This window comes from Atta cephalotes (assembly GCF_000143395.1).
Source record: "Atta cephalotes unplaced genomic scaffold scaffold00014, whole genome shotgun sequence".
Classification (NCBI taxonomy): Eukaryota; Metazoa; Arthropoda; class Insecta; order Hymenoptera; family Formicidae; genus Atta; species Atta cephalotes.
Window position 1 is genome coordinate 3,862,633 of NW_012130078.1, and position 24,213 is coordinate 3,886,845.

At 37.1% G+C, this 24,213-nt stretch overlaps 1 protein-coding gene across 1 annotated transcript in view; it reads right to left on the reverse strand.

Moving 5' to 3' along the window:
* LOC105617788 (heterogeneous nuclear ribonucleoprotein K) overlaps nucleotides 1-16,613 on the reverse strand; it is a 61,698-nt gene extending 45,085 nt beyond the window's left edge. Inside the window, exons 1-5 of the mRNA XM_012199343.1 lie at nucleotides 16,503-16,613; nucleotides 12,079-12,135; nucleotides 7,910-7,953; nucleotides 1,608-1,680; nucleotides 813-923 (exon numbers count right to left, since the gene is read on the reverse strand). Of these exons, the coding sequence (XP_012054733.1) occupies nucleotides 813-923; nucleotides 1,608-1,680; nucleotides 7,910-7,953; nucleotides 12,079-12,135; nucleotides 16,503-16,613 (396 nt within the window). The remainder of the gene's footprint in view (nucleotides 1-812; nucleotides 924-1,607; nucleotides 1,681-7,909; nucleotides 7,954-12,078; nucleotides 12,136-16,502) is intronic.
* Nucleotides 16,614-24,213: the final 7,600 nt, after the last annotated feature.

Genomic DNA, 24,213 nt, shown 5'->3' on the forward strand with positions numbered 1-24,213 from the left:
AGTAACGTACTAACTTAGTTCGTTCCGTACTTCGTAACCTAACTCGTACTACTTTACGTTTAGTCCTACTTACCTAAACGAAAGAAGAAGGAACGAAACAATACTCTCTCTCTCTCTCTCTCTCTCTCTCTCTCTCTCTCCCTCCTCTCTCTCTCTCTCGATAGAAATCTTGAAATATCAATAATTTGTGTATCCTTCGCAGCGGAAATATATGTGATATCCGAAGTATCTGACCGAGAAATTTTCGTTTCAATATACGAGTCGCGAAAGTTCCCTTGTGCCCATAATTAAACTGAGAGAGTTTAAATACATTATACACAAGCTCACCTCAAAGTTTCGAGCTCTCTGTCTCTCACTTCATTAATAAGTTAATACACGTTTTAAAGTCCATAAACCGATCTCAGTGTTTGCATGCACGAAGGCAAAACTTGACGATCGCCGATGAATTGTTAATAAAATAAAAGCACCGTGAGAGCCCGAAGGATGGGCTGGATTTACCTCCAAACTGTTGGCGTCACTACTTTGATATTGTATCAATTGATAAATTAAATATCCGATACTGGATAAGCTGACATATAGTTTGAAAATATAAAAGGATTTCAGCGACAGAACATTTTTTGTTCTTGCTTAATTTCTCTTCATTCTTACGTTCTCATACTCGTTTTGTATTTCCAATGCGCCAATTTTTTCATGCAAAATTATATAAACGCAATAATATGCTGCGAAATATTCTTGCGTCAACTGTTTCGCCAAGAAAATGCGTTATGTCATCTTTAATCACGAGTCATAATTATCGAGAATGAATGACTCACCTCACGGAGCTCCTTGATTTTCAGACCTGCTTTACCGATGATGCATCCCGCTTGACTCTGATGCACCAGCATGCGCACGTCGATCTCGTCACTGCCATGGCGGGAACCATTCTGAAATCGTGTCTACAATAAATCGTGGAAATTTGGAATATGCTACATCTATGGCAGAAAGAATCGATCGTCGCGATCCCGAGAGTCGCGATCCCACTGGAGAGGAGCATGAAAGCGCGCGGAATCGCATACGAACGATTCGAAAAAGACAGATAAAGCAGAAATTTAGAAATCGCTTCGAAATCTCGAACAAAGAATGAATTGATCAAGTCAAATAGCCGAATTGTTCAAATGTTAATTTTTTTCCGTCCGAAATCTCGGAACGATTTCTAGCATTGTGTACTCTAAAAAACCTCCCTGTGGATTTAATATCATGTTTATATAATTCTCATCTCTCGTGGTATTATTAATATTAACACTAATAATTAGTGTTTATATCAACACCATCACAATGTGAATTTAGAACCCATTTGGTATTAAATTCACATCATGGTGTTAATATTAATACCAACACAGTGAGAATCATACAAGATGCTCTTCATTTGATGATACAAGTCGACACAAGCGTCATTCTTGATATTCAGAAAGTGAGTCACAAAGTCACAAAAATAAAACGAAACGACACTTGTGTCGATTCGTGTCATCAAATGGAAAATACGCACAGGCACCCATGATGTTAAATCCACAACGATTATTTTTTAGAGTGCAGACACAAGGCTTTTAGGACAGAAGTCCAACACTTACCTCCTCCAGATTAGGTACGACCTCGTTCAACACTTGCAAAACAGTGGGCAGGTCCGAGCTGATGGTGAGTACCCTAGAATCAGAAGAACCCCCAGAATTACACTGATCTTACCGCTACGTGATTTCGCGTATGTGCTATATCGACCATACAACCCGGTGCGAATGGCGTATGTGCGTACGAGAAACGCGTTCGCGTGTGATTACATCAACCAGCGATGCTACCCCCTCCCCTCTTCCCGTCCTCCCTTTTTCTCGCGGGTATTTCGGCGTCACCCGTTAGAGCGCTTCGAATGGAGTCAAAGTGAGTGAGGCATCGGATGAAATTCCAACGCGTCCCCCCAATGGAGTAGAAAGTAATTAAATGCGCAGGTCGATCGGAGCTGGATGTATGTACGGTGCATCGCATTTAGTCTCAGCGACGTTTACGAATGTTTATTGTATCCCGAGCGTCTCTACTCCGTCGTTGCACTTGAATCCGATAGAATTATACCGGCAACACGACCCTCAATGGCACATAACGTCGCGTATGATGATAACGTATTGCGTATTAAAACCTGTACAATACAAATTTAACCGCACGTCGCGCTCGATATTCATCATCGGTGCGCGCGACTAATGCTGTTGCGATACAAGATTGATTTTTAAACGCGGACGCGCAACCACCGAGTGGTTAACACCTTTCTCTATCAAGCAACTGTTGAACACGCACAGTAGATTTCCGGGTAAATGAACTTTATCGAAACATCTCCATAAAAATCTTTAACCGCACGACAAATCCGAACCATTCCGAGGACACCTCGTGTCGCGAAACGTTTCGCGAAAATTACGAGTGTTACTAGGGCGGCGTTAAGGGAATTCAAATTTACTACGTTATTCTCGGTAAATTCGGTCTCCGAATACGACGCGTATTCCAGCAATTCCGTCGCCACGTATGTACAAGAATCGTCGATGCAGCTTGCGAGAAGACCACGTAGAATCGCGTGCAATCGCGGCCACGGCGATCGACCATAAGCTCGGACTAGATTCGGCCTCACGGTATTTTCTCGACCTACATCCATTCAGCTGCAATCGTACCGTACGATCGGAATGATCGCGTTTACGGTCGTCCTCACCGGGGCGAATTATATGTCGCGGAAAACACCCGCAGTAATACGCACGCGGTTCCAATTCCGTTGACAGAAATCGATATCGAGCTGCTTCTTTTCCGAAACGTCGCCGCTCGGCGACGAGAAAATGACGATATACAGGAACAGGGAAATCCCGAACATCGTCTCCATTCTCTCTTTAAATCATTCTCATAAAAAAACATACATGGAAAGAACGATTTTCCTAAAGTATCTAAAAATTTAGCTAGAATTCTAAAAATAATTTTGTTGGGCTATCATATCATCAATTATTCTCTAAATCTGAATCATAGTTACTAATTACCTAGTGACATATTTGGCACTGATCAGTGAAATTCAATTAAAAAAGGAAGAATATTTGAGTCTTATGTAAAATACTGATATTTACATATTTGAATTTTCCAATATCATTCATTGAATATAAGTACTAAAACAAGGTTAGTTAGATCACATAATAAAGAGCTAGATTAGAAATCTCATATTTAATTCACTGATATCAGTGATTATCCACTGATTCAGATTTAGAGAATAATTAATATGTAAGACGTGCAACATCGTTAAATGTCAAATTATACCTAATTCGAGTTATTTTTAATCATTTCTATAAGTCATCACCATTTCTATTTAAAAAGGGTCGTTAATTTAATTAAAACCATGAAGTTAAATAAATGTAACTTAAGAAGTATATTAAATTTGATACTCAAATTTAGTTAATTATTTACTATCCATATATTAATACGAACATTATATTTACTTTGACGTTATTTAATTTTACTTACTAAGTAATTCAATTATATGTAGAAATGATTGATCTATTATATATTTTTTATCAAATATGAAATTACGAATGATCAAATGTTATTTAAAAAAATCTGACATTCTAGCGACCAATTCGAACGTCCTATATATTTATATTGACAATCTAACAAAATTATTTCCATATCTGGATCTAGGTAAATTTTTATATATACTTTAGCAAAACTAACTCTTTCTGTATACAATTTATTTCAACGATCCGAAAGTTTCAAAGTCGCTGCACTGCTGCAAAGTAATTTGTTTCTCTCAAATTACGATAATTGCCGTGGAAGATATAAAGTTGATTGATGGTTTACTTGTTTTCTCCTCTTTTATTGATATTCAATACGTTCAAAGTTTTTGAAAAAGGAGACGATGGTATTCGGATATCCCTTCTCCCTACGGTTTTAAGAAGCGCACCGAGAATTCCCGTTATCATCTCTCACGATCGAGAACAAACACGAAACTTTTCGGAACGACGACCGGCACGAATCCACCCCCCAGTTAATATGAGGGAATGGACGGAGAGATCGGTCTCTCCTTTCATCTTTTCGCCCTTCCTCCTCGCTTCTCGTCGTCCACTTCCGTTCTACTTTCCTGCTATAACGAGCTGAAGCCACGTATCTTCCATTCGACTGGCTATATATATCATAGAAATTCCGCATGCGCTCTTTTGAACATTTTACCGATTCTGCGAGGAGAAGCATTCAGCTATTGACTTAATCCACGATTATTCGCGCTCTTTTTGAAAAAAATAATCGCTTCCTTGCACAGCGCGAATTGCGGGGATTTTGGCCAACTTCGTTTCCGCAATCCTATGTATTTGAAAACGCAAATGTTACGTGTTAATTTGTTATTTATTATGTGCGCTCCTAGGAATATCCTAGTCGGCAGATTGACGGAAGCTGCCATCACCTGTTATGAGTTTCCCTACTTAACCCAGTTTGAGGACAAAACAGGACGGTTACAATTTGATCAACATCGATCGGTTGAAGAAATGGTGATCCCGATTAAAGGGAGTCGAGATTGAGACTTGACGTAAGTTGATCGGTACGGTAATTTCTAGAAAAGTAACGATGGAATCACGATATTATTCATGGTGAGAACAGCTACGGGGTTGGCTGGTCGAAAGTCATCCCTTCGAGAACCGCAGAAGACGAGCATACATTGAGATTCGCGGACGGCGAGTTTAAATTGCTATGTTTGCTGCTGCTCTATGGCAGCGATAGAAAGAAAGAGAACACTATTGGCAGTTAAAAATCTTCATGGCGCATAAAACTTTGAAGAGCGCTCGAACAATTCTAAGGTCTGAACGTTTTAAGGGGATGCTAGAGTTTCTTTCGTGTTATATAAAATGTGATTAATTTTCAGATTCTCCAATCTTTTAATTATGTTTACACAGATTTAAAAATCCTTCTTCACAATTAAGTATATAGACAAAAATACAATGCGCAAACAATTTCATATAAAAAACAAAAAAAATCGAAAAATAATTAATAATTGTAATTTTATCATCGGTATAAAATTTCTGTAGTCGATTCGTGACAACATGTATTGCAAGAGTTTTAAATTTTGTACGTTTGAAATAGGCTAGAATACGCTTAGATCGCATTAGAGATTATATGAAAGAATAATACACTGAGAAAAATGGTCTGATTGAATTAAATAGTAGTTCTGATGGAAAATAGACGAATCAGAATTTTCTGGTTAAGCCTATTAGAATTCTCATTGAGATAACTAGAATTCTGATTGATATAATTCTGGTAAAAATAAGAATTCTAGTAGATTTTAGCAAAAATATTGTATCAATCAAAATTTTTGTTATCTCAATTAGAATCCTAATAAATTTAACCAGAAAATTCTGATTCGTCGAAAAGTCTAATTTTCAATCAGAAATTGTTTGCAGTGTATGTTTGTAGAAATGAATTAAAGGCCTTAATATAAAAGAAAAGAGAATCCCAAAATTTCATTTGTATGCTACGAATGAAATCGATGTGAATAGTAAAATAAAGCAATTGTGTCTAGCAGTAAGTTCCAGATCTTGCAAAAGATGATCGCAATATATAATATTAAAAAATAAAAACAGATGTACGCGTTTGAACGAAATAGAACGATAATATAAGAAACTGAGTTTGGAGTTAAAAATCTGTATTATCGATATCGATCAATCCTCGCTCCAGCATTCCCTTAAAGGCTGCAGAAACCGTAGAATAAAGATATCTCAAGACTTCAACTATCTATGCGTGTCACGATATATCGCCTCGTCGGCAGCAATCGAGTGACAATATCGATTATGCAAAGAAAGAAAATCGTGCGAATATACTAGTATTTTAAAAGAAGCATTTAAACGAGCCGTTAATATTGACTTGAGAATTCTGAAACTTTCTCAAAGATTTACTTTCATCCGCCTGATTGACATTGTATCGAGATCGCGGCGATCGTGCGAATTGTTCGTTCTCGACTTCAAGGTACTTTATTACATGCCAGCAAAATTCCCAGCCGTATCGGTACAGCCACGAATGAAAATCGCATTAAGGACATCCTCGAGGAGCTTCACCGTCGGTGATAAAAAAATTTATTGCCGTCCCAGGACGAAGATAAATTTTCCTGCGCGAGCGACATAATTTTTCCTAGAATAAGAGAACGACATCGAACGTACGGCTCGAGGCATGATATATACATATAACGTAATCATCGATAATCAATCGCGATAAAATAGATGATTGAATGTAACAACCGGTCCACAAATTATCATTAAAATATCTCTTCGACGGGATTCGCATAAACGTATGAAGCGCGCGGCACTGATCTTCACAGTGTGAAGTGTCGGTAATGACTTTCGACTTGGCAAATTAATTAATCACGTTAGAGTACTTCCAGTGGGACAATCACTTATTATACGGGGCAGAATATCTAAAGAATGAAGGTATTTTGTTGAAAGAGTGTCGGTTTGAATTGTGAACAGAGTAACGCTCTTGAATATGTTAATTAAGACTATTCGAAATTTAGCTCTCACTTTATGTCTTTGATTCCGGTTGAAATCAAACATTTCACGACGTTTCTCGTTCGAGAGCATTACTTGAGAGGTTACAGTTGGCTTTTCAACGCGATAACAACACCTTGAATCGTAACCTTTTAACAGAGTCAGTCTTACGACCGCGTGCGTCACATACCACACATTAGCTTCCGTGTTAGCCACATGTTACAGACACTGTTTAGAACATATCCCGACGTGTGTGTATAAACGTGTGTGGGTGTCGAGTGATCGCGCACGTCTTTTTGCGTGGCACTTAACGCAGGAGAAAACCAACAAATAACAAATTAAACCAGAAAGGGAAGGTGTGAAAGAGAAAAAGAAGTGAGCTTAGAAGATCAGCGAAATTTTCAGAATACGCTGATCATACAAAAAATACTGCACAAATCCCGTTGCACGCGCGAATAATGTTTACATATTCGAAAATTCGAGATAAAAAAAAAGAATTCGCGAAATATATTCTTCTACGTGTCCTCGCATCACATATTCCTGTAACATTCACAACGGTGAATTTAACTATTAATAACTATCTAATGGCGAAATTTGCGAATGCTCGTTTTTTTTTTCCGTTGCGGGATTAAACAAGATCGAATAAATCGGTTTAAATCGAGTTAAATCGAGTTAAATCAGACCGCGTGCCAACGGTGCAGCACGTGCTGCGTCGACTTTCGCTTAAATCGTAAGACCACCGATTTTTCACCCAAAGCCGAAGCCGCGCAAGGAGCCGCTCTTGAGAGAACGCTTAAATCTAATAGCATATCGACTTTCCAATGTCGATATCGTTCACGTATTACAAAAAAATAGAAATATTTTTACAAGAGTTAAATTTGAAAAACGATTATTGCGTATCGTATCGTTCTGAAATGTTCCTCTGTACTTTCAATATATTTCATGCGATGAGACAGTCAAGAGGACACGCACAAGAGACAAAAGATCATGAAAAACGAGAGAGAAAAAGAAACGGCGAGAGAGACGAAAGTAGACGACGGAAGTGTTGACTAAATGATCGCCGCGTTAACACATGATATGCCGATAAAATAAAAAGATGGTGTCACACGAAAAAAACAGATCGATTAATAGAAATAAGACAGATGGACGGACAGACAGAAAGACAGATTTCTAGGCAGAGATAAACAGATAATTAGATAGATAGATAGATAGATAGATAGAAGAGAAAGAGAGAAGAGAGTAGTAGAGTAGTAATAGCACGACAGATTACGAAAGGTGGAAATAGTAGTGGTGTATACAGAAAAAAGATTCGCTGCTCTCGCCGCAGGCGTCTTAACAGGTACCTCGTAATTAGAGACAAAGAAAAATAAGAACATTAAGTAGTTGGTGTTGGTCATTACCGTTCGGGTCCGGGGCAATCGGGTACAATGATTGAGGCTTTGTACTGTCGATTGGGCCGTGGTGGTTGGTGGTTGGTTCATTGGTGGTTGGTTGGTGGTTGTTGTCGATTGTTGGTAGGGTCGTGGTGGTCCATTTGCCGATCGAGTCGGGGTCCGTCGTTCCGGGCAGGGCAACGGCAGGGCAACGGCAGGGCAACGCCAGGGGGGCAACGCCGGGGTTGGGGCGGGGCCAGGGCACAAACCATCAACCAAGTTAGACATCACGTCTGACGGCTGGATTAATTCGCGGCTTAACCTCCTAACCCGATTTTTCCACCCGCGCGCTCCGCTCTCCACGTCCATCCCCTGTGTTCTATGTTTTCTACGTTCCCACCTCCCTACTACTAACCCTTTCTCCCTCCGTTACCGCCATCGGATCAGCCACGAGAGAGGGCAAGAAAAATATTGGCATGGAAAAAAATGAGAGGTTGAGTAACGTGAATTGCGTGAGAACGGACACCTTATATAGCAACTATGCACGCGCGTTTCTTTTTTACATACGATAAGCCTACGACTATTTGATTTAAACTTCAAGTCCGATGAGAAAGTCTTGCTAATACTTTTACGTTCGTAAGACAATTGGTGAAAATTCGCAAAGTTACGAGCTAGACATCGCGGCTTTTCTCTTCAAGAAAGTGCTTAGTCAACTAGACGCGTACTTGTATCATCTCCGGCAAAGACTACGCGGCCAGTATCGTCGTCCTCTTCCATCTCTTTTCCTCTCTCCCGAAAGTCGTTAAGAATTCTGAAGACGTACTCGAATAATTTTCCTGTCCCGGCGCGGCACTTAATTGACGTCGCTCTACGTACGACAGCGGTCCGAAGAATATTTCAATTGCTAACGAAGTGCGCTAAACGCCGTTAATCAAGCAAGTTTTTAATCTTTAAACGAAGAGGTCTATTAACTATCCCGTGTAACTTGCGAGTGTGCCCGGCACGTAATTGATAACCGTACGGAAAGTTTTATCGACGCGAGCCTGAAACTTTCGTGACGAAGCGTGGACGCCGCGATAGTTTCGCGAGTTTGCGCGAATGAAAATTACTTTGCCGACGTGTAGACAAAAAAAGAATCGTCGCGATCGCAATAGGTAACATCTTCCGATCTCATGTCTCCCCAGAAAATAATTATTATTTATCGATACCCGATATATAATTCATCCGTCCAATTAAAGTTATTTCCATGCACGATTCTCCAATATTTTTCTGCACACGACCGAGGCAGTCAAGCTTTTAACGTCAAGCTTTCTGTCGCCCATGGAAGTTTGCGTAGCGTCCACGTTCGAACGATGGAAACTCCACAAAGCGGCGAGAGGACCTTCGTAAGAAAGAAGGTCCCGTAGAAAGTTGTCAGGAAGGCAACGCGAACTAAAAGTGAATCGCTAAGAGATCCTCTCCGGTGGTTCCCTCGGATACAGCACTCGGGGATAACGATCAGAGCATTGTGCCATTTACCAGGCAAAGTGAACTTGAGACTAGAACTTCCGATATCTCCCAGTACGGCGTATTACATGATCCTTTCAAGCTATCAGAACTAATTGAATATCCGTTATTATACCGATAATCGTGCCGCTCCATTTGTTCCATCCGGTGTAATTTACATTGATTAAAAACAAGACTTGACTAATAATGTAGCTGATGAATCGATTTATTATATTCAAGATCTGTAAAGTTATCTTACGCATTCAATAACGACTGAATAGTTTCAGTTCTCGAATAGTTTCAATAATAATTCGTTTAAGGCACAACTCCTCGTTAATTGCCGCTTCCCAAAGTGCTGTATCCAACTTTTCCGTCTAGGGGGTACGCAGCCGCGTTGGAATCTCGCTATTCTAGCGATACCGTGATTTCGTCTCCGTGCTCTCTCGCGTTTATGAAGACGCCAGAAGACGCAAATCACGGCGCTCATCGAGAGAAAGACGCATTCGTGTGTCAGTGCACTCGAACGTAGGACGTGCGTGTGCACGGAACATTCTCGATGGACCGGACGTGCTTCGCCCGTCGGCGCGGCGTATCAAAATCGTGGCGGAGGTTTTCCGAGTGATTTGCCAAGGCACAAGTACAAATCGTACGATTAAAGCGCGATTTTTACGCGATACCCTATGTCCCTTCCCCAAGAGTGCACTTTTAAACATCGTAGCTTGATACGATAACCGAAATTGCACACTCAAAAATTCTCGTTGAAACGCCCATTATGATTCGGAGAGATGATTAATGCAAGTAATGGAATAGTGTAAACGTATCGCGGAAAATTTATTAGCAATTACGAACACGATACGAAAGATACGGTTACAGTGCCCCTCTCCCCTTCAGCTATTCCAGCGGAGGTGTTTTTTATTCATATTTCATCACGGAATATATCGAGGTTACATTTATGGTGAATTGAAATAACAAATATATGACAAAATCGGCAGACACCTTTCTCGTTTCATAACAAAATTCATTAGTTTCACAGATGATCGGTATCTGCCGATTTTGCAACGATCAATGAAATTGTGATACTTTGTTACCACATTATTTTAGATTACAGTAAACTAATTAACTAATTGACTATGAATTGATTGCGAGTCACAGCGCTGATAAGATTATTCTAATGCTCGTTTCCACCAATGTACCCACAAAAAGATATCACTGTATTATATATTGCTAAAAAAAAAAGAGAGATTACTTAATTTATTTTTTTCCTTTTAAGAAACGATTATCTTTAATAAAGAATATTTTCTTTATTATAATCTTAAAATATGCTTACTTAATTTTAGGAAAACTATAAATTATTTTATAAATTTATTTTATTTTGAAGGATATTGTAAAATTTATCGAAAAAGCGACTTTATATAATAAAGAAATTGAATTCGTTTTAATTTAATAGTCTTGATTAAATTATTGAACTTATTAGGATTCAAAATACATTCTGAATAAATTTGATACTCGTGATGAATTTAAAGATCTACGAATATACGAACATTTAAAATATTTGAAACAAGTAATTATTATTTACGTACAGAATGTATTTTACTGCGTAGGGATTAACTTTAATCTCAATTCAATTTAATCTTAATTTTTTTCTAATTCTTAGAATTAGAAAAAGAAGAAGAAAAATAATTAAACCGAGATTGAAGTTAATTAACATTAGCGGAAACGAGCACAACTATGCTGAGATACTGCATGTTCATGTACTCATTTGGTTCAAGCAGGGCAACGAATTAAAATATGACCGAGAGATTCTCAACGCGTGATCGAAACGTTATATTACATTAACGTAAAAATATCGATTATCGCGCAAAGACGAGAGGATTCATCCACGTCGAGATCTCCATTTTTGACATTCCGACGGAAGAATTCTTTCGTCATCAACCATTTACTGCATGCAGAAAATTTCGCGTGTCTTAAAATATGACGCGAGGTAAAATCAAAGCTAGGCTTTCTTGCAACTAGGAAGTAATAAATGTCTCATGAAACATTGATATGGGCGTACGGTGAGTTACACGAGAGACGAGGAAAGCATCCCGTCTTTCAAGGAACCAAATGCATAATGAAGCTCGTACGGATACGGAGCGTCTTTGGAAAACGAGACGAGCGCCTAGCGAAACAAATTTTCACGACAAAGCCTTTTGTGCGCGCGGCTCTTTACATAAATTACATGAATCTTCGCGTATCAACCCTTTACCGCTGCTATAATTACATAAACCATAATTATTTTAGTTTCAAACGAAGTTAAAAGGCTCCAAGGAGCTAAAGGGTTAATTACGTTACGGGCACTCGTGTCATCGATCCATAGACAGCGCAGAAGAAAAGTAAGCCGCGTTTTTGATTAATATGGCAATCGACTTGATCGTCGGAAAACTGACAGGCAAAACAAAAATGACTCTCAATCAACTGAAAATCCGATGTAATTAGAATTAAACATAAAAATATAATCAGAAGATCGTAAAAACATGTCGGTTTGTAATACATAAAATGATTTAGAACACGTTTCAGAGATAATTTTTACGATCTACCGTTTGATCGTTTGTATGATTCTTGCCTTTCTATCTCTTTCATGCTTGCTCGTAGCAAGGAATTTCATGAGAAAATAGACTGACAGGAACGAAACTACAGCGAAGTTACAGACGAATCAAAGCGCAAAAGCTTACCTGACTTCTGAGTTTCGTGATATTCTGACCACCCTTGCCGATTATTGAACCAGCAACCTGCAACACAAACAAGATAAAGTTTAACTTAAATAAATAAAACTTTATTATAAGGTTAAGTAAATACCTTCAAAGATATACCTGTTAAAGATATTTTCGAAGAAAAATTGCGGTTCGAAAGAAGTGACAGTAAGTAATGCTTACAAATATTTATTGTCTATACTTCCGTCGGAGAGATTACAGGGTTAGGTATACCCGTATATCTATATCTGGGTGATCTTTTCAGTCTTTGTAACGTTAATTAAACATATCTCTCATTGAGGGCGTGACTGGCAAGAGCAAATATTTAATGAGCGAAAAATCTAAAGTGAGATAATCCGCCTCGGAACATAAAGAGGATGAAATAAGAAAATTCCATTCTCCCGTCACGATGCTCGTGCATCAACATTTCGCTTTCTCCAGACCCGTCCGATGCCCGTGATAAAAGAAAACCTCACGTCCACTTCTAGTTAGACTTATAACTTTACTGTAGACTTCCGGCACATGTCCGATGCCCGCACGATCGCCAGTTTCTCGCGAAACTGCAAGATAATTACAACTCGATATGCGATCTACGGATTTTTACGGATTAGTCACGCCATGCACGTTTTATCACGGTCAGTGCGCCACTTTTAACGACAGACTCGCTGTGTTCTGACAGTTAATTAAATAAACTCCACTGCGCGTCTGGCAATTAATACTTTCTCCTCCACGAGAAGGCGCGTCAAGGACGCACCTCGATGCACGCGGCGTATTATGACATAGAAACGCAGGAATGCAGTCATTTTCATCTGGATGACGGCGACGGCGTTCATCCTTCTTTCGAGAAAACACAAATTCACGAATGGAAGAAACGATTCGTGGAACTCCCAAGACACGTTGCACACGTTCATACGAATTCCCAAAGGCAAGTTTCTCCAAGAGCATGACTAATTATGCGACTTCTTCTGCGAAGGTCGCGGTATCTATCAGTATTATTGTACACAATGCGGTCGTCCCTGACACAACACCGTGTACACCAATAACAGGGCGCGATGATATCGTCGATTACATAGCCAAGATTCGACCGCAATCAAGCGCAACGAACGCTCGTTCGTGCTCGGCTGGTTGGATCATAATAAGACGCCTTTGCGACGCCGATTAAATCGCACGCATCGGAGAGCACACACATCAACTTGATGTAACACATACATCGCTCTTATCATCCATTACGAAATTAAAGGCGCGATCGCCGCATCAGTCCACCAGGGCCGTTCATGATGATGTCACGTGCTGCGGAAGGTCGAGTTTCGCTTGAAAGTCGGACAACACCCCTGACGAGAAAGTGTCAAATTCGCACATTTTTCCTGCTGTCTCATTCATCAGAGATAACTATGATAATTAAAGAAAACGCAGCCGAGCTGTAACTTCCTCGTGCACGCGCGCCGAATATCATTTCACGCGACGTTAAGTTTTTTTTTTTTTGACGTTCGCGTGCCGATGGTCGATGACGGCGCGCTTATCTGCGATCCCTCGTGACGATCAGTTATTCCATTCAATTAAGCTTATTAGCGTGCGGGAAGCGCCAACAGTTTACGAGATTATGCTAAGGACAACATCGAGCCAGCATTATTTCGATAACTGACTTTCGTGTCGCAAAACTCGCGAAAATAATCTTCTAACGTGAAAGCTCAAAGTTTCCCTTACACTGTTAAAAATTCCATGAAATTTAATAAACTTTTAAGTTGCACTAAAATTTGAAGTTCATGTTCATTACATTACATTTAAGTAACTACTGTAACTTAATTTTCAATTAAATCATTCATTACTTTTAATTCATAACGAATTTCATTTAGATATATGTAAAGGAAGCTCGTGATTATATTTATAACAGTTTTTATAAACGTTTTTCCCTACAAAAAGGACGATTTTTTTTATTTTGCTAAGTTATCGCGGATCAAATAAAAAAAGAATTTGAGCTTGATTACTTATAAAAAAATTGTGTATCAATGCTGCGAGCGACACAGATCAATGTTAGACGAGATAAAAGTTCGCTACGAACTTTAAAATTCAAGCAGCTATAACTTCATAAAAAATGAACAAAATTTAAATTTCAAAAAAGGATTTTAAAGTTCAAACTCTTCCTACTTTCGAAAACTATGTGTATTTTGAGTTTCTATGAATTTGATAATTTTTACATATAGAGAACTACGAGCTAGACAAAATGGGAAATTTTCTTTTCATTTTGGAAAACTTGTCACATGCTCGAAAAAATCTGCGAAAATTTTCGATTTTTTAACGTGAAAGCTAAAATTTTCCCTACAAAATCGTTAAAAAAAATTTTTTTGTTATTGAATTATCGCGGATTAAACAAAAAAAAGTATTTTGACTTTGATTGCTTATAACTCTGTCAAAAATTATATAGCAATTTTTTTTTTTTAAACAGGTTCTTAAAACTGAAACTGCTTTATCGAATGGTATAATTATCAATTAAAAAAACACAAACATAATGCAAATAAGAGCGCTAAGAACTTTTGTTCCAATCAATATGAGACTATCGAAGGAAATCGCGGAGAAAGAAATAAGATAGAAAATGTAAGATAGAAAAAATATCATTCCCTATTGGTCGGCTTGTATACAATGTTACGCGATAGAATCTTCGGTATCCTCCTCCGAAAATACATCGAACAAAGGAAGCGTAAGAAAACGAGTCTTTACTGCTCCCTTCAATATTCTCAATGCTACAATCAATCACTACCGAGCGAAAGGAGGTACAGATAGACCTCGATTCACGATATTACTTCTCTCCCGATGCCCTCGAAAGCGGGTAACAGCGGCAACGGCGGTGGCTGCAATCGCATCGCGATATTCGCCTGCTGCATCTTATTGTATCGCGGAGGAAATGGTGGCGCAAGAAAATATCCGCCTAGTCGAGAAACATCCGGTCTGACGATATATCGGTAATAAAGATAGAGAATTTACGGTACTAGAAGCAACCATAAGAAAGGCATGATCTGCCTTAGGCTGTACAGACGATGAACATTTGCCTCGGTCTATCGAAAAATTCCCGAGATCTCGACGCGTTCACAGATTCACGAAGATTTCCCGCGAGGGAAAGAAAGCAGCCGAGAGAAACCGATAACGGTTCGCCGAGCATGGCGACAATGACCGGAAGAGCTCGGCTGTTCCGCGATGAAAACGGACGTATCGGAGGTGAGATGGTACCCGTGTTACTCGGTATGAGAGCAACATCGTACCGTTTAAGCAATATTTTACCGCATTCGCGTACAGATACAACGGCGAAAAGAGCCAAACCGGGTACACGTAACTGGAAAATACAGTGATCCAATGGTGAAACACGTCCGATCTGTTCGTTCGCATTGTCCGTTGGAACGCACGCTATACGTCCGTCGAAGAGACGAAGAAGATGTTGTCAACCATCAACATTTTTGATCGTCGACGATTGCGATCCGAGGAACGATACAAATGCTTCCATATCACACGTCGTAAATATTAGGCCGGCCACACACGTTCGAGTAAACTTGTCAAGTCTGCACAAACCACTTGTGCAAGTTTACTCGATAAGTTTTACTTGAACGTGTGAGACTGGGAGGGCCCTTAGGATATCTTTCACTAATCATGGCTAAAAATAAGTTAAACCTTCCTTGATTAAAACTTAACCATTAGTTGTGAAACTGGGCCTAAATGAGGTCCGTGTAACTGTTGTAGTTAACTTAAGGTTGGTGAAAGAGACCCCTTAGTCACAAGTCGGGACAAAACAGTATCCTCGGCAAAAACAGGCGAAAGAACGCGACTTTAAGTAGTTGCGTGGCTTTAAGTTAAAGCCTACTTGAGGCGATCTACAATTCGTGTCAGAATTCAGGATAAAATTCTGTTGATAATTTTATACATCATATACAATACGAAAAATGTTTTGTAGAATATCAGAATATTATATACATACATAAAATACACGCGTAGAAAGAACGGTTTTGCTTTATAAAATTTTATTAATTTAATTAAACCTACAAATTTAATTAGAAACAGGTCTAAAAATTATTTTGTTAGACGAAAAAATAATTATGGACGTTTAAACTGATTTCTAAAGTGTCACAACTTGTGCTGCATTACTCATCACACTTGAGTTCTCTTATTTAATTACATATTTAATTATTTTGATAGTCTAATAAAATTATTTTCCGATCTGTACGCACCTAAACTTTTAAACTTTATTTCGGCGCAAAATTATTTTTTTCTATTAAGCACGAAATAACATAATAAATAAAATTATAATATCAAATAACATAAAATTAAATTAAAAATAAAATTTTATCCCACAATCTGACACCAATTATAGCGGATTTTGGATAGTTTCGCGATATCGCGACGTATCGATCGATGACACTCACCTTACTCGGGATGAGAAGACGGAGCTCATCGTCACCCTGTCGATAACGTTTATGAGGGCTCGTCGGACCCCCGGAACCTGTCATGGCGCCAGCCTCGGCTTCTCTCTTCATTATTCCTGAAACATATAGATAAAGAAGTCTTCAGAAAAGATTCGTTTCCTCGCATTCGTTGCATCGCATCGAGAACCCCATCTGACAGATGTAAATAATAGATTTACACGATCGAATCCGGTTTTTTAGTTTCATACGTCATCTCCGGCACAAACACATAGCACGCGTTTGCCGAAATTGTAATATATCGATAGATTACCACCAACACATCACCAATATGATTGATCTCGCGTGGCCAATGTGATTTCTTTCACCGGATAAGTGCAATAAAAGACGGCGTATAAACGCACGTCACCTCGTAAAACGGCTTTCCCACGCCAGTGGCATCATTAAGGCGAACGAGGCGATTTAACGGATGATGAATTACGATGCCGCGCACACAGTCCATAATACGTGCTAACGTATACAGATTTATGTGTCCATAATGTCCCGTGAAAAAAGGTCAAAGCCACGGGACCAAAAGTTTTTTAATTAACATAGCCAGAAATGCTATACAACATTAATATTCTTAAGTTTACATTAGTATACTACATACGACATGTCTCAGTAAAAAAAAATGCACAACTATTTTAAATTATTAGGTGTAGTAAAAAGAAATCCGTTATTTTTGCATGAAATTGAATGGAAAAATAATGGATTTCTTTTTACTACACCTAATATTTTAAGCTATAATGGTATTACGGTTAACTGTTGATAAATAACGGAAATATCTCTCGGAATGATAAACTCGGCGAGATTAGAATTTAATTATTTCTACTTTCCATTGCCGACGGCTCTTTCCATTGAGACTGCTTTAAAGTAGAAGCGACAATTAATTCTCCGTGAGTCACGATAATTCTTTCCTATGTGCGTCGTTGATACTCATGCAGGATGCGCACCATCGAAGATTCATTGCACAATTAGAGATTTAGTTCTTCCGAATGGCTGATCGTGAGAATGCCTTTAACTTCTCGATTTCTTTTTCCAAAATACAATAAAATTCCTAATACGTTGATTTTCGTTCGTTAACCTGATTAAACTTTCCCAACAGAATTCTAATAGAGTAACTCCGGTATATACGTCGCACTTAACAAAAACTTTATTTATTAAGTATTATTTACTATATTTAAAGTAAACGAATTATATCAATAAAAACTTTGTACTGTCTACTATTATGAAAAAAATATTAAAAATCCAAAATATTTATATTTCGTATTAAAAAATGATCTTTTTTAAACCCATGCATTTTTGCCGTATATCCCAGGGGTGGGATATATGGCTATTCATAGGAAGAGGATGGGTATGTATAGCTCATAAAAAATTTACATTTACAAATATAAATAAGATGTAAAACTCGATAACTTAAATGTGTTTATAAAATTTTATTAAGGAATAAGAATGATAAATATGTATATGAAGTAATAAATAATAATTACAATCTTCCCAGATGTATTACAAGTGTTATGACATGAGGTACATATTTCATGTAATGCGTTTATTGTATTTAATACTGAATTCAATCTGCGCACTTTGTATGCTTTGGGCATAAATCGCCTGTTAAAAATATCATATATTCCAAACAGATGAGATATACAAAAGAATACAAGAGCAAAGTACTTGTATTTTATTATACAATATGCTTTAATATTCCTCTACACTCATGTATCATGAAATAACCACTAAGTCTTTTGCACGTCTTACAGTAATCATTTTACGTAGATTATGTAATTTATGATGACGCTACTTAACACAGTGACAAATATCGATTCAACTCACAATAATTTTATTAATCTTAACAGTAAGAAATTGAAATCATAACACAATACTAATAACACAAAGGCATGTAACAGAGTAGTTGCGGAAAAATTAGCCCCACTCCTTCTATTTTTTTCTGACTTCTGCGGCGTAAATCCCAGTGCGACGTATTTGACAGAGTTACCCTATCTGGCGAACGAATGAATCAGCTTTTAATGCTTTTAAGCTGCTTTCTATACATTACAATGCACAACTTTCTTTAAAGGTCGTTTTCAAAAAGAGATAAAATTTTGCCGGCATGTTTATCTAATTATCTCGTAAAATAAGAAATATGATTTTATATTTTCTGCTATGAATCAGATTGCACTATCTTACAATATATATCCAACATTGAAACAAAACTTAATAAATTTTCATAAACATTTGTTTGAATAGAACCAACTAAATATTTACTAAATATAAACATATTTATTTGGTACAAGAACAATTAATTTAAATATCATTATTGTTATTGAATAAATATTTATTTACTATAAATAAATGTTTCGTTCGTACAACTTAAACAAATATTTATTAAAATTTAATAACTTTTTCGATGAATAAATTTTTTTTCCGTCATCTAGTTAAAATATATGATGCAAAGATATGATGCAAATGTACAATAGTATCGGTTCCCTCAATATTATAATTATGCATTATTTGCGTACGTATAGCAAAAGAGAATCAAATTTTGTCAAAATCAATAGAGATTATGTATTTAAATTGACACGATAATCGCTGTTTATCTGCTCACCAGTCCAGAATGTTTAATGTAACACGATTGAACTGCGAATAATTAATTACATAATCAGTCTGTTTGACGAACAGTGAGGCTAACCACACAATGGCGTTCACTGTTCTCAGGTAATAATACACGCGACATATCCTCGTGATATCACGATCACATAAAGCTTTGTTAACTAAACTCATATGCGGCCCGTGTCTCCGATATATCCGATAGACGAGTCATTCGCTCAGAAATTCAGTCGTGCGGGATTGCGAAGTTATCCTTGTTCTTCGAAGAGAGAAAACGAAACGAAAATATAATGCGCCGGAGTTGCCGACTACCATTTGTCGGCTTGTGCCGCGCGTTTAGCATAGAAATCGCGGCTACACGCGTAGCATACGGAAACATACCTGGCAATGGGAACACCGTAATATAAGATTATAGGCAGTTACAGGGGGAATGTAGAAACTTGCGCGCGACATATTTCTAACGAGGCGACGCGCTATGTGCGAGTGCATGTCTCGATTCTCTTATCATTGCATCGCATCGCATCGCATCGCGTTACAACGCGATGCGTCCTTTTCAACAAACATATCTTCTATGCAAATGGAAATAACAAAGTCATGCCTTTCGTTTGACTTCTTTAATCTTTTTTAAGTCACAATTTTATCATAAAAATAAATTATAACTACACTGTTAGAAATGTAACCACGAATTTCCTTTACATGTAAACGAAGCTCACAGTTATGAACGAAATTAAAAGTAATGCATGATTTAACTAAAAATTAAGTTACAGTAATTACTATATGTAATGAACGTGTGTACATTAAATTTATGAAATTTAACTTTTAATAAAATTTTATAAAAAGTACATTAAATTTTCATGAAAAATACATTAAATTTTATGTATATGTACACAAATATACTTTTTATAAATACATTAAATTTAAATTTAAAAGTAATGTCGTGAAATTAAGAATTCAAATTGTGTAACTTAAAATTTAATGAAATTCAAGAACATTTCTAACATTGTAATAATGACACCTTAAAATATCAATAGGTAATATCTTTAGATAAAGAAAGGGCATAGGAGTCCTAAAATATCACAATTTTACAAAGCTAATTTTACATCACGTTCCGTAACGTAAAAATCATTAATTTCGCCCGCTTTCAAACCGAAAGTCCATATGATCCGAGTACGTGGTCCAATTGTTTAACACACAGTTTCCTGAGCAATTCCCGAATTAACTTTTTCCTTTCGATTCTACACGCTTCCGTGGAGCGTAATGTTAACCGCAGTTTTAAACTGCCCGTGACGTGGCAGTAAAGAACACTCTTTGTACTTGGTATGCAAACCAAATATGCAAACGAAACGCGCGGACTGAACTGGGTCGTATCCGTTATACTCGAGACCGAGGTTGATTATAAACGCACGCGACCACAATGACGAAAGAGCTAAGCTGACTTGGCTTTAATCATCTTCAAGTTGGACAATCGCGATAACGATAAAACGCGCACCAATCGAATGTTTTGACGAATAAGAGAAAGAGCGTAAAGAGATAAAGTAAAGATAAAACATCAGCCAAAATGTTGTTGCCTCGTTTATGAAAAACAATAAAAATCGTATCTATGAGCGCGTAGGGAAAAAAAAACAATTTTGTTAAAGTATTTAAAAATGGATACAGATTTAAAAATAATTTTGGACCGTATAAAATAATAGTGTACAAAGTAATTATATACTCTAAATTTCTTGCAGTGAAATCTCATTTCAAGAAAGTGAAAATACAACCTTCACTTCTTCACTTCTTGAAAAAGAGTGATAATTTTCACTCTCTTTAGAATATATTTTCACTCCTTTGATGTGAAAATTCAATCAAAAGGAATGAAAATTGTCACTCTTTTTCAAGAAGCGATATATTTTCACTTTTTTTTTTCAAGAGTAGTTGCATTTTCACTCTCTTAGAGTGAGATTTCACTGCAAGAAATTTAGAGAATACACTTTAAAAAATGTGGATATGGAACGTAGTGTCTATATAACTCTCACCGTGTTGATGTTATAATATTAACACGAATATTCTTAATATTAACAAGATATAGATTTAAAATCCTTGATGTAAATATCAACATTACCATGATGAATTTGAAACAACAAATGTTGAATACTGAATATTAGTGTTAATATTAAGAAAATATGTAGACCGCATGATATCGATCAAAATCATATCTATATTTTTTTAGAATGAAGAGATTCGAGCATTATAGTAAGTAATGCTGCAAACAATTTTCTAGCAATCAATTCGAACGTCCTCGACACACTTATTTTAATAGTCCAACAAAATTTATTTTTACATCTGTATCTAGTTAAATTTTTAGACACTTCCATAAAGCGATTTTTCTCGTGCGGTTACATATACAGAGAAAAGGTTTCTTTAAATTAAACAAATTTATGCATAGAAATAATCTAACCAAATGAATGTTCAAATTATCATTTGCATTAAAACAAAACTTTTTTTAATTAAAAGTTAAATTGATTTCAATGGAACAAATAAAAATAGAATTCTCGAGTCCAAATAAATCTTTTTCTTAGTAATACATTATTATGGATTTCCTGTAATATATAAATTTGACATAAACACAATAATCGGCCGACACTTTTGTGTCTATCGTATACTTTTGGTATACTAAAAATATCTAATCGCGGGATAACCGAGCCGAATGCAATATAATTCCGTTTTACTTAATAATTACAAAATAGATCGCCGGATATATACCTAGATATAAGATAACGTGGAAACTTTCTCCCCGAGCGGCGCAATTTCCGTACTTATTTACGAGAGCAACGAATGGTATTATTTTTATAGCCGCATCAAAGCGAACATCGCGCTTCGGACAATTCGATCGAACAATTTGCAAGACCGCGAGAAATGCTACGAGGGATTCAACGGCAATTACTTTCTTGTCGCGAGAGGGTTGCACGTGCGACTCTGCGAGGGAAGATCGAGGATATGACCCGGAGTTAATAACAATGTTGGCGGGACGCAAATGGAAATTAAACGACGTAGCGGCATCTAGATGCCCCGTGTGTTGCATACGCACGCGATGAAAAAGCGGGACGGCGGAATCGATATACTGGTATACCTAATAGATACCGACACGCGACATTAATAATTTGCAACAATTTCGCGGTAAAAGGGCACTTTTTCGATTCGCGACCGACTTATTCCTTATTCTTGCCCGACGTACCGAGAATAACTTCAACGGAACGCACAAAAATATCTCCGACGAGCGATGCGAATTAAAAGTCCATAAAACTGTCGGGTCATCGCGCACTGAGACTGACTGTGTTCAACGAAGAAGAAGCAGCTTTGTAATTTTATAACAACTGTTATAAAATTATAATAAATAGTAATAAAAAAAAAGCAATAGGAGTCGTCGCTACACTGAGAAAAAAATATAATTAATTTTAATAAATATTATTTAGTTCAATACTGCCAATTAAACATTTACTTACAGTAAGTAAATATTTATTCAATAAAAAAAAGATTGTTAAATCAAATTAACATTTCTTATCAAATAAATATATCTTTATATTTAATAAATATTTAGTTGGCAGTATTCAACTAAATATTTATTAAAATTGACTATTTTTTTTTTCAGTGTAGATGTAATTGCGCAATGTCAATTATTAAAATTAACTATCTTACATACTGTGTTACAATAATTTAAACGGTCTGAATGTTTCGGCGCATATTTGGGCCATCTTCAACAGAAATGATGTTAAATTGTTCATCATTGTATAATTTTATGTCTGTGACAAGGTGAGAGTCTTCATCAAGAAATTTGTTTATCATTGCAATTTATAAGCTGATTGATAACCGAAAGCCTTAATCTCAATCGACGAAACCACGAGCATAATTATAAAGAATATTTGATTAATAACTCTCAACTTGAATATAAAAAAAGCGACGTACATTATACATGAGACAAAAATCGTTAATAGACTCTAATAGATAGATAGATATTACTATTTATTATTATATTAAATATAAGAAGTCCATTAATTTGTGTTTTCTTTATTGTTATTAAAATTGTTTAATACGATTGGTCTCGCCCTTAGTTTCTCATTGGATCTAAATGCATAAACCAATCATATTGAGCCTACTCTATAATTGCGTAAGCATAGTTGTAAGTGATTGTGGTTGTAAGAGAATTGATCAATTACGATCGAATATTCGAGGAGAATATTCGATTATGATTGATCAATTCTTACAACTACACTCTAAAACAATGTCGGCGTCGATTTAATATCCCTGGTGTAGATTTAACACCATGTAGATTTAAAATCCTGAGTTTAGAATTAAAATCATGGTGTTAAATCCACACTATGTTGGTGTTAACTTGACGTCAACACGATGAGAATTATATAGACACCGCACGATGTTAAGTTCACAGCGCTATTTTTTACAGTGTATGCTTACGCAATTATAGAATAGGCTTTAAAGGATTTACAATTGTAAACTGCCTTTTGTACTGAACGCAGTCATTGTTCTCCGAGGTGTGAAATACTACGTGTCCCTGAGATCGTACAGCACATGCGGATTGTTAAGTATTTTTAAAACTGAATTTAAAAACAAGATATTAGTTATATATATTTGAGAATATTTAATGAAATATTTAATAAAATGTGTACCATACAAGCGCCATTTGTGAAATTATATTTTTTAGCTCGAGTCTACGATGCAAGCATCGATCCGCGACGAGTGCGTGACCGCACTTCTCGTGACACACGGCCCGAAAAGGCTCTCCTTACCGCACTCCCCTTCGAAGGCAAAGAGGGTTTCCACCCTCTGCGAGTCTCATCGTGTCGCGCGAGAGAAATCGAATGACGAAATGATAGAGGGTGCACGTGGCGTTCGATCATGTATACGTGCGTGTTATCCCGCTTGTACGTAAAAAGAAAGACAAGTAGAGAGAGAGAGAGAGAGAGAGAGAGAGAGAGAGAGAGAGAGAAGAAAGAAAAGGAAGAACGACGGAGAGTGGCGAGGCACAGAGGAAGGAAGGGTAAAGGGGGAAAAGGGGAAAAAAACGGGGCCGGACCGG